Consider the following 12645-nt stretch of genomic DNA (forward strand, 5'->3'; position numbering starts at 1 on the left):
TTACTGGGAGGATGGAGCAGGGATTGGTCAGACCAAAAGTAGCGCAACAGTTGCGGCATGCGCTTTATTTTTAGGCGCTCCTATTTGAGCGTCTGGCAGCTTGGTTGGGGGGCTGGGACTGTGTCATGCTCAGGATCCAAGTGGCTGAACAATCGAGCTAAGAAAAGACAGTGAGAAGTGTAGTGAGGTCCCTCTGTCTCCAATAATACGTGTGGATGATTGGCAAAAAAAAGTTTGATTCACACGTTAAATGGTAATTATTCAATAATACTATTTATCATCTCTCTGTAAAATGATATTGTCAATAATGTAATATTGACAAATCATGGTTCACAGTTCTCATGTTTAAGCAGTGATGGAAGAAGTATTTACATCTTTTACTAAAGTAAATATAGCAATGTTAAGGTAAAAAATATTCCACTACAAGTAAAAGTCCTTTGTTAGAAATTTTACTTGAGTACAAGTACAAAGGTACTACCAGCCAAATGTACTTAAAGGGACTGTTTGTAACTTTCAGAAATGCTTGTTAACAGCGACACCTGTGGCCGTTAAGTCAACGACAGTTAGCGTCGGGGCTCGCGCTTGTGCTCGCTCTACATAGACATGAACGAGCATCGCTCAAAACAGTGAGGCGACACACGTCAGCTAAAACCACAATATCACTCTATATTTCAGCTGCTTGGCAGTAATGTTAGCTGACCAGACGAAGGTCTCTCCACGAATCACTGCTGATCCTAGTGTTGGCTTTTCCTGCTTCAGTCCCGCTGCTTCTGCCTCAGCCCCTGAGGCAGAAGCAGGAAGAGAAACGTTATCGTCTCCGACCGGGTGCCGGTGTCTCCCTCCGGCACCCGGTCGGAGACGATAATGTTTCTTGCTGCGGAGCCCCATCACTTCACAAGAAGTTGGTCTGGAGGAGCTGCAGCATTTATTTCTGCACATACGTCCACTGTATATTCACTAGATATTCTCAGAGCTAAACTAACTCTTCTGCAGTGTGTAGTGTGCGCGCATGCACATGTAGAGGTGTAGCGAGACAGCGAGAACGCACGCGGTGTGTGAGTGAAGGCAAGCAGGCAGCGGAGCAAAGACTCCGGCCACACGTGAGCGCGCATAAGCGAGCGCGCATAAGCGAGAGCGCATATGCGAACGCGCATATGCGAGCGCGCATGGGATCCCGACCCGGTAGATTTATACGTGTAAGAAGTTACAAACAGTCCCTTTAAGGTAAAAAATATTCCACTACAAATAAAAGTCCTGTGTTAGAAATGTTACTTGAGTACAAGTGTCGTGTGCTGAGTTTACAGAGGGAACCCAAACGCAGAGTAACAAGCAGGAACGGAAGTTTTTAAATAAAAGCGAGCTTTATTTAAAGCTGACAAAATCCAAAAACCACAAAACAAGGAGAGGAACAAAGTACAAAGAAAACATACCAAAACCAAACTGAGAACAAAACAAAACTACAAACCAGAGGATACGAGAACACGGGCAGGAGGAACACTAAGACCAGAGCTGGAGGAAACAATGAACACGGAGGACAAGGTAGACGGGACTGGGGAGACAAGACGAACCAACAAGGACAGAGGGGAAACACACAGGCTTAAATACTAGACAAGACTACACACAGGTGAAACAAATCAGGGCGGGGCAGACAATCAACAAAAGGCGGGAAAACAAACAAAGGAGGGAAGTAAAACCAGACAAGACACAGGAGGAGTGAATTACCAAAATAAAACAGGAAACACCGGAATAATATAACAAACACCAAATCCAAAATCACAAAAGTAAATCATAAGAGGCTGGCACAGCCAGAACATGACAACAAGTACAAAGGTACTACCAGCCAAATGTACTTAAAGACGTACAACTTTTACTTTTGATTCCTGTCAGTGTTATTTTATAATATTAAGTTATGATTACTGATGTATCACTGTGTATGTAGTCATTTATGTTGTGGCAAGGCAAAGTGAAGCTATTTACTACTATAAGCTATTTACTGCTTTTACTTTGCTGGGTAGGTTTATCTGTAACTGCATCACATGTTATTAGCTGATCAGTAATTTCTATATATAAATTCTTGATTTTCAGTAGTTTATTACAGTTGTCAAATAAGTGCAGTGAAGTAAAAAGTATAATATTGCCATGGAAATGCAGTAGAGTCATATATAATTTATAAAGTAGCATAATATGAAAATACTCAAGTAAAGCACAAAAACCACAAAATGTACTTGAATACAGTTTTTGAGTCAAAACCACTTTGTGTAAATGAACGCTAGAAAAGTTAAATTGCACCAATATTCACAGAGGGTGAAAAAAGGTATATTCAGACAGACAGTTTGAGAAAAATAATGTGTTTTTTGAACATTAAAGCATATATACATGTTCTAGTAGAAACCCAAAATACAAGTATGAACCTGAAAATAAGCATGATATGTCCCCTTTAAAACAAGCACGTTAAATTCAGTCTCAATCACGTTTGAGAGAGACATTTTAAAGCATGAGGTCAGCCTGGTAAAGATGAAGCAACTGCATTAGCGCGTGTTTCAGCTATCTGCCACCCCTGAGTGAAATGCATGTCTGTGTAGACAAGCAAAAGGTCAATACAAGCTCAGGGAAGGTTATGGAAAGATGCTTGATATTATGAGAGCTACATTTGATATCCAGAGCATCAATATAGCAGCAAACAACTAGTTGCTATGTAAAGATATAGTGGAGTAACTGCTAAGGTTACCTTAGAAGAGATGAAGTCCCTCTGTTGTTAGCACCGTTAGCTGCGAGCTTGCTGCTGGCTCGCCCGCGCCATGTTGAGAGCCGTGAGAAGCAATGGGAAATGGGAATCGCGGATCATTCTGGGACAGCGCGGCCATTTTTTTGGAGAGTAGACTGTCAAATAAACACAGTTAAACATATATCACCGGTGCATTCATCTGTCATCTGTCAATCGTTCATCATCAGAAATGTATAAATTACGTGCGAAAGAAAAATGTGCCCATATAAATATATATATAATTGACATTAGTGAACACCTGCTGTTCAAAAAATGTAAATCTTTGGGGGCCCATGTCCAATTTACAAACGGGTAAGTGTATGACCTTTAGATCTAGGCTACAAGCTAAACGCCAACTACACTACCATCCGGACAAAGATAGCTAATGTTCTGCTAACTGAATACTAACAAAACGTTGGCTAATACTGCATATTTAATCTACTGTTAGACTATCTTGCAAAGGGAAACCCATAATGTTGGCCTACCTTTGTGTCTGACAGTATACTATATATACTACAATTCGGCTCTTGAATCTTATTCACTGTGTAGTGTTTTGTGTTAGTTCAGCAGTGCTTTTGACACTTGCAGAAAAACAACCAGCAGATGGCACTCTTTTGGCACCCTTTACCCTCCAAAAATAGGCGACAGGGGCGTCACATTCACAATCCGCCAATAGATTCCCTTAAATGTTGTTGTTTCTTTAATGAAAACCAGTTCATTTGGATTTTGATAGACCTATAGAATAACCATAGTAATTAAATATATTGTATGAATTGATTTCAGTTGTGTCACCAACAAAAACCGAGAGTTCTTGCCTTTCAACTCACTAAATTCAGGATTTATAGCCCAATTTACACTTTTAAATGAGGCCACATGGGAATCTTTTTTTTCTTCACTAAACACGAAAGGACAAACTGACTTCTTGAATTGACTGAAAACAAATTAGTGTCATCTCCAACTTTGTCAACATGACAGCATCCATTGATTGAAGCTGAGGCTGTGTACAGAAATACACCGAGACAGTTGACAGTGTGTGCGCATCGTAAAATTGATCATCTGCAAAGCAAATGAGTCATTTCCAATAAATATTATGTTTGCTGCAGGTTCGGGGGCTGTCACGGTGTTGTGACTCAGCAGTCAGTGACATGGCAGTGACACCAGATGCCAGCACCGCCGTCCTTGATGAAGTAGTGGGAGGTAAGAATAACTGTGTGACACATGCAGAAGGCATTCTTAGGATACTCTGTCTGGACACCGCCAGGTTCATCTCCCAACATGTAACAAGCGTTTTGTTTCTTCTTCAACCATTTTAGCCATTTCTTTTGCTCACTTGAATCATGAGCCAGAACATTCTCCAATAATAATAAAAGTAGGGGATTAAACTTTAACACCAGTATTTATGTTATCTCTTGGGGTTGTAAGACACCAACATTATTCACTAATACTATTTATCATCTCTCTCTGTAAAATTATATTGTCAATATTGTCATTTTGACAAATCATGGTTCACAGTTCTCATGTTTAAGCAGTGATGGAAGAAGTAGTTACATCTTTTACTAAAGTAAATATAGCAATGTTAAGGTAAAAAATATTCCACTACAAGTAAAAGTCCTTTGTTAGAAATTTTACTTGAGTACAAGTACAAAGGTACTACCAGCCAAATGTACTTAAAGAAGTACAACTTTTACTTTTGATTCCTGTCAGTGTTATTTTATAATATTAAGTTATGATTACTGATGTATTACTGTGTATGCAGTAATTTATGTTGTGGCAAGGCAAAGTGAAGCTATTTACTACTATAAGCTATTTACTGCTTTTACTTTGCTGGATAGGTTTATCTGTAACTGCATCATATGTTATTAGCTGATCAGTAATTTGTAAATATAAATTCTTGATTTTCAGTAGTTTATTACAGTTGTCAAATAAGTGCAGTGAAGTAAAAAGTATAATATTGCCATGGAAATGCAGTAGAGTCATATATAATTTATAATGTAGCATAATATGAAAATACTCAAGTAAAGCACAAAAACCTCAAAATATACTTGGATACAGTTTTTGAGTCAAAACCACTTTGTGTAAATGAACACTAGAAAAGTTAAATTGCACCAATATTCACAGAGGGTGAAAAAAGGTATATTCAGACAGACAGTTTGAGAATAATAATGTGTTTTTTTAACATTAAAGCATGTATACATGTTCTAGTAGAAACCCAAAATACAAGTATGAACCTGAAAATAAGAATTATATATCCCCTTTAAAACAAAAAAACACATTTGACTCAATATATTAAACACGTTCAACTTTTGACAATGTTACTTTGAATACTTTGGTATACAGTATATTGTTTCATAATAATACATGAATCTCAACCTTGGAAGTATAAAGTGTGAACTAAACTAAAAACCAAACCACAGAGCTACTGTTGAGCTGGACACTGTTCACTTGACATTAATTCCCCAGAGAAGGCCCTTGGCCGCTCTCACAGTCAGCTTGCCACCTTTTTTAATTAGCTTTTTTCCTGTTAGTCTGTCAGGTGAATATATTAAATATTTAAAAATGGATTTGGGGGGAATTTGCTGGACAGAATAGGCCGGAGGCCAAGGCCCACTTGATTAGGTTCCACTGGTGATCTGGATCTGACGTTTCGGCCGTTAAGACCCTTTTTTCTTCAGCCATAACTCTGACACAGAATGAGACAGAAACCTGAATCTGTTGGGAATATTTGCAGAAACTAATTTAACTTAAACCTCAAGTGACAGAAGGTTGCTCAGTGAGGGCTAAACTAACTGTATGACTGGGTCTGCACATCCACGATACTTTTAGATAATTAGACACACTTGAACTCAGTGGACCATGAGTCGTGGCTATGGAGTAATGAGTGTAGTTTATGGGCCTCATCAACAACGTTGACACACCAGTTCCTGCCATCTGGGAGGAATCCGTGTCTGTCAGCTTATGTCACGTCTCTGGAGGGAAGGTTATTAATATACATACTACCCGTGTAATGTAATTCCAGCAGAGATGGTTCTCTCTCAGGTTGACTGCTGGTGGTGATTTCATGAATGGGACTCTGCGACACCTTAGACCCTGAGACGGTGACTAACGGTGAGGCCTCTGTCCAAGAAAAGAAAGCTCTCAGACATCATGTGGGGCGGGTATTTTTATTTTCTCAAGTCATTTACGGTACAAAATAGACCTCCAGGTAACAAAATAGCCACGACTATACTGAAAATAGCAATGCAGCCACAAGCTGAGAAACACTGTGCAATATAGAAGCTTGTGACACTATGATGAAGTTAATATTCATTAAATAATGAAAAATAATGTTCTGAATCAGACAGTTCATATGTACCATTGCAGTCAATGGGAATTTAATTTCTATAGACAGTGACAACATTTGCAGTCCAGTGGTACATCTTTTCCTTAGTGTATTTTCATATGCAGAAATAACATTGGTCAGGCGTTGCTTATCAAGGTTCTCTTTAATGACAAATGTTTCAGAAAAGATTTCAATACATTTCTGAAGTCATATTGCTCTTTCTAGCAACTAAGGTCAAATGCAATCTAAATGCATGCAATGACTACACCACCTTTACTGAAAATGATTAGCAGTTCTTTTGAATAACGTCACCATAAATAAACATTTACACGGCATTATATCATTTGGCTATCAAATATACGATGCTCTTTCAAAATAGAATAAACTTTCTACAAAGCTAGTACAAATGGATTTAAGAAATATCTCCCCCATAGTACTATATGTCGTAACTATTTACATGAAATACAAAGTAACATAAATTATATATTGTGCTTCTATATGTTTTCTAGCATGCTTTTGTCAAATAGTTTCACAAAAAAGATCGTTTCACAAATGTAAACAATAATCCTTCCACATATACATACAATTTTTGTAATTAACGTTTAAACTAACTTTTTCTGACATCTTCCTATTTACATATTTTGGAGCCATATCAATTTCTAAAATGCCCTCATGACTAACTAACAAACCCTGATCTTTCACTTCAGACGCATCAGTGGTTCAATCTAAGTGTGAACGGTTGTCAACCGGTGTCTATCAGGTCTGCAGTTTGTTACATAAAGCGTGTCGCCAGCAAACAAGGGTTGTCAACGTCCTCACACTGAGTACCTGGAACAACCTGCGATCACCATAAATCTAAATAACAATACTACTGTAGGACACTCGCCATTTAAATCCTGCTGACGGAGAGGAACAAAAGCTTATTTCTCTACATCGAAATGTCAGAAAACATAATAACATCTTACAATTTGCTCCCAAAGTTGCTGAGATATCTTTACAAGCACATAAGAAAACTACAGCAAACCATATTGTAAGTATAACAATGTAGCTGTGGGTGTAAGATTTCAGCTTTTCAAAGTGAGACGTGGGCAGGTAACATGAATCAGAAATACCGGCGTGTTGGTTAAACCGATAATTAAAGAAGAAGGTGGGAGTCGTTTGATTTCAGAGTCACACACAAGACAAGTGCGAGGCAGCAGGTGGAAATGACAAAGCCTGGAGCAAAACATATGACTACAACAACACTGTGAAGAAGAGCTGGCTCCATCCACGAGGGGTTAAACACCAGCCTTATACACTAAGCTTACAGGTGTTTAATTACCTGTTGTCATTGTAATAGCATATCATCGGTGTTTACAATGGAAAGAAATTAATTTGATATTCCAAAATTGTGTGGTTGGTAATGGTAGGATGGCGTTAATTCATGGAGATTTTGTGATATTTAATCCAATTTTGCAGTATGTAGAATGTATTGCATTCAGTATTTGGGGGGAAGCAACAAGTAATTAAAGTAGAGCTGTCAAAGTTAACGCAATAATAAATTACACTAAATCGCTTTAATACCACTAATTTCTTTAACACAATCAATCTTTTCGGAGTTTGTAGTGGGCTCTCAAAGCTAAAGAGAAGATACTGGTATCATATGAAACTAGAAAACCTAAGAAATTAATTGGTACCAACCACGTCAATACTAGCTTGTCGTGAAGGAGGTTAAATAACGCTCCAAACTTGCGGCAAATTTTAGCGAGGAAAAACTGTCATGGCCATTTTCAAAGGGGTCCCTTGACCTCTCACCTCAAGATATGTGAATGTAAATGGGTTCTATGGGTACCCATGAGTCTCCCCTTTACAGACATGCCTACTTTATGATAATCACATGCAGTTTTGGGGCAAGTCATAATCAAGTCAGCACACTGACACACTGACAGCTGTTGTTGCCCGTTTGGCTGCAGGTTGCCATGTTATGATTGGAGCATATTTTTATGCTAAATGCAGTACCTGTGAGGGTTTCTGGACAATATTTGTCATTGTTTTGTGTTGTTAATTGATTTCCAGTGATACATATACACATATGTTTGCATAAAGCAAGCATATTTTGCCCACTCCCATGTTGATAAGATTATTAAATACTTAAAAAATCTCCCTTTAAGGTACATTTTCAACAGATAAAAATATGTGTGATTAATTTTCGATTAATCATGGACAATCATGCAATTAATCGTGATTAAATATTTGAATTGATTGACAGCCCTAAATTAAAGGTCTTATTGATAACATTTTTTTGTAGATGAATATTTTTTTTTAAATAACACATCCATAAAGCCTTTAGAAAGGGGCTGAATAAAATGTCTTTTCCTGAAAACAATTATTTAGATTCTGAATTAATTGTTCAAAAACTTTTGGCGGGTCCAAAATGAATATTTTGTTTATCTCTGTGGAAGATATCTGACGCTTGGTTCCCACTTTTAACGAGGCTTGTGAGCCAATAGTAAAACAGCGTTGGTATCTCTGGGTCTTCAGTTAGTGTGGAAAAAAAACGGATAAATGGCTGAGATTGACGGTAAGTGCCGGCAACGACTTGTTGTGAAGTAAATACAACTGAACAGGGGAGGGAGAATGCAACATGCAGGCTGAATGTTATCAATGTTATCAATAACACCTTTAATAGTCAACTAATTCACAAAGAAACTGCTCTTTCTGTTAATAGTTAAAGGTCATGATGTGTACATTTCAGGGATTTCAGTGCATTAAACGTCCAGACTCCGTGTTGGCCATTATTATCAGAGACAACAATATTTAAACAAACAAATAAATAAATAATGGTTAAATAAATTGAAAACCATTTGGTGCACATTAATAATCAAACCCTTAATTTTTATCACATTGTTAGCTTAAGGAGAGAAAAATAATATTCACAGACACAGAGGAGGAGTGACACAGCACTAGCATACATTTAGTGGAGTGAGATCAGTCCTCGTGTGGACTCTCTGCAGGTCAACTCGTCGTCATCTTCGGTCTCAAATGAGACCGAGTGCACCGCTCTCACGTAGTACCTTCTCATTAAAGGCAACGTTTTCTACTACACAGCTGTCAGCTCTATTACATTCAGAGAATTCCAGTTCAGTCTATAGACATGGCAGGAGAGAGCAAGGGCTGGTCTGAAGCAGACGTCTGTCCCTGTGCAGTTGTTGCCCATCCAATCAACATCGGACGAGAGCTCTCAACAGGCTAGTCATCATTAGCAGCACTGCCGTGGCTGCAGTGATAGTTAAAATGGAGTTCCAACCTACCTCACTCCCCTGAAGGAAGACAGGAAAACAGTGGTGTTAAGAGTCAGTAGAGGCTATCCATCAGCCACAGATAAACCGTACTGGGCTTTTAAAGGAACAGTTTGATATTTTAGGAAATATGCTTTTCGCTTTTGTACAGAGTGAGATGAGCAGATTGTTACCACTCTGTCTGTCTGGTACATTAAGTATGAAGCTGGAGCTAGGATGTGATAGAGCTCAAAAAAGCCCCATTCATATTCTGAATCGAGGATTAGATTATTAGCCATAATGCTGTAACCATCCAAGGTAGACTTACCACGAGCTACGAGATTGTGAAACGATGGTATATATGCTCCTGTAGAAGCTGCAAGTCCGTATATCATATCAACCTTGTTTGAAAAAACCCGTTTTATTTGCGATGTCATGGAGAGGTACTACACTACCCACAAATCTAAGTGTAACAACGACGTCTCTGATCGATGGAGCTCGCTTTTACCATGGAAACGGATTTAAAAACGGACCAACATGGCGGCTCGTTTGGAAACTTTCTCATATCTTACGAAAATAGTTCACCGAAATGTGTTTGAGGGCTAGGAATAAGGCACGCAGTTTCTGAATCTGTCTTCATTTTAGATCGACAACGGTTAGTTTTAAAGTTTTTGGGGAGTTTCCAGTGGCGGAAAGTTGCCATTAGCAACGGTTTATGGAATGAGTAGTTCCTTCACTCTTAAAATAATTATGTACACAGTCTTTTATATTTGCCTCGTTTTTTTTGCTCCAAATCAAATGTTTTATGGACACGATTCATCTCATAGCTGGTTGGCTTGGTTCCGTGCTTAAAACTCTTTATATAAGGATTTTCTGAACTCATCAATGGAGTGAATGAATGGGAAATACAAACACGTCTAGAACCGGAGCCGTTCAAAAAGTGGGCGGTCACTGTTGAGCTCAATTAGCTTAACTTAGCATAAAAACTGTTACGCACTGTTTCTATTGCTATGAGGGGTATCAATCTTCTCGTCTAACTCTTGGCAAGAAAGCATATTTACCAAAATGTTGAAGTATTCCTGTAAATGACATATTCAGAGCTATTCAAGGTAATATTTTGTTTCTAATTTGCCAAACTGCCCACCCGTCCCACGTCCACCTTCCATAAATATTTAATATCATTATCTACCTTCATTCACTGAAGATATGGCAGGCAAATGTGGCATTTCTCCAGTTTAGACCCTCCCATAACAATCACCACTCTAAATGAATCTTGAGCAATAACTTACAGTATATTTAAGTGTCAGTTTACCCAAATAACACAAAAACACATTTTCTCTTACAGTACTGAGCCATGCAGATGCCATGCCCAGGTTGTGAGATTTTTCTGCCTCCACCCAAATACAAAGGAGGGGATTTTCTTCTTTTTTAATCCAGCAACACGTCTTTTCAGAAACAGTGTCCTGGTTACTCTGCATAATCCACAGAATACTGTCATGATCTGCTCTGAGGTTATGTTTATCCTTGTTTTATTTATTCACAGGATTCATGTTTAGTATTTCCTGTTTTATTTTGAAAGACTAACTTCTATCGTTTCAGTTGCTGCCCTCGTGTGTTTCCCACCTCCTTCATTAGTTTCACCTGTCTCTCGTTAGCCCTGCCCTCACCAGACCTCTGCTCACCTGTTCCCACTTCCCCTTTAGTCACTAAAAGGGCTGTGTGTTCCAATACCTATACTACATCCTATTTAGTATACCAGAATAAGATTTAGTATGTTCCAATACATAGTATGTCAAATGAAGTATGCCAAAACTACCAGGATGTCCTACTACATCCGGTCGCATTTTGCAGTATGCAATCCAGCATGCTTCTATGGCTATTCTGACCCACAATCCTCTGTGCGGTGGATATATGAACAAGAGGGTCAAAGTTCAAGGCACAATGTTGTGAAGAAATAGTATGTTCCAATTGTATGCCTACTGCATGCAACAGTACATACTTTGTAAGAGCAGCTGCAGTATGTACTAAAAAGAAAAAGAAAAAGTATGCAATTTGGAACGCAGCCTTAGTTTGACTTGTCGCTCCTTATGGTGCCTTCAAATGGGGTCGTGTTTACCGTGTTCATGAGAAGAGTCCATATGAACGCCCCCCTCTTGTTGTATTCACGACCTCGTAAGTGGAAAGTTTCTGAAAGCTCAGAGTTCACGAGTTGTAACGTGTTTAGTTGTCAGAAATGGCGGAGGCCATGGAAGTTCATTTTTCGATGCATAATAAGTGAATGTATTGTAATTTTAGTCACATATTGTTTTTATTTTAATTTCAAATTTAATAATAGGTCTGAGGAAAATGCTGATACTCCCAACGGCCTCATCTTTTTCATCTGTCATTATGACTTTGCATTTACTGCATTATGTTACCCGCTTGTTAGCTTGCTAAACTGTTAGCCTCTGTGGCTTCTAGACGCCGACAGTAAAGTCAATATTGCTGTTGCTTAGCAGCGGTGTTCTTCACGACTTAACCACTTGAACGCCAAGCATATCGTATACACGACTTCCCATGTTGCTCAACAGTTTCATCTGAAGACACCATTAGCCCTGCACTCACCAGACCTCTGCTCACTTGTTCCCACTTCCCCATTAGTCAGTCACTACATGTACCGGTCCATTTCCTTTGTTCTGCTGTCAGATCTTCCTCGTTGCTGTATGGAGTTTTGTTACCTGTTTTGCCAACCTGCTTGTAACCTGCCTGCCATCTGGGCTCTCACTGTCTAAAAACCTTTTCTTTTTAGTAATAAATCATTGAACTGCACCTGTCTGCCTGTCCTCATCTGCGTTTGGGTCCTTCCCCTGCTGCCTGCTCTCCTAACCGTGACAAATACACTATCTATCTATACTCCCTATGAAAACTGACAGTTTTTGTGAATTACCCAGATACCTGTTGTATCGGGGTGAAACAGAATCCTCACAGCTCTCTCAACAGATATCTGAAAACCTGAGCAAATAAATACAAAACCATCTGCACATCTAGATATGCAAGAAACTATGTTATTATGCTATTTGGCTGAGCTGACTGACTCTTTAATCAGTGTGTAAGAACCATATGTGTAGCATTAGAGATAAGCTCCTCCCATACCTTGCCCTCTGGGACGCCAGCTCCGACAACCAGCACCAGACCACAGCCAATATTACAATCATTCCTATGAAGGGGATGGAGAGAACAGGGTGCTCAGACGCATGGATGAATCTCTGAGGAGGGAATAAAAACAAACACAAATACCATGGGGATGAAGGGAATGAATGAATGGA

General features: G+C 38.9%; 1 protein-coding gene across 6 annotated transcripts in view; it reads right to left on the reverse strand.

Annotated features, from left to right (window-relative positions):
* Positions 1-9053: 9053 nt before the first annotated feature.
* Positions 9054-12645, reverse strand: part of LOC119487512 (coiled-coil domain-containing protein 136-like) — a 29221-nt gene continuing 25629 nt past the window's right edge. For 4 of the 6 annotated variants that reach the window (XM_037768454.1, XM_037768451.1, XM_037768450.1 and 1 more), the window contains 2 exons: positions 12473-12590; positions 9054-9382 (listed from right to left, as the gene is read on the reverse strand). In XM_037768454.1, coding sequence (XP_037624382.1) covers positions 9370-9382; positions 12473-12590 — 131 coding nt within the window. In that variant the 3' untranslated portion in view covers positions 9054-9369. The remainder of the gene's footprint in view (positions 9383-12472; positions 12591-12645) is intronic. The other 2 variants (XM_037768453.1, XM_037768455.1) reach the window with 2 other exon arrangements.

Source organism: Sebastes umbrosus, chromosome 4 (genome assembly GCF_015220745.1).
Source record: "Sebastes umbrosus isolate fSebUmb1 chromosome 4, fSebUmb1.pri, whole genome shotgun sequence".
Lineage (NCBI taxonomy): Eukaryota > Metazoa > Chordata > Actinopteri > Perciformes > Sebastidae > Sebastes > Sebastes umbrosus.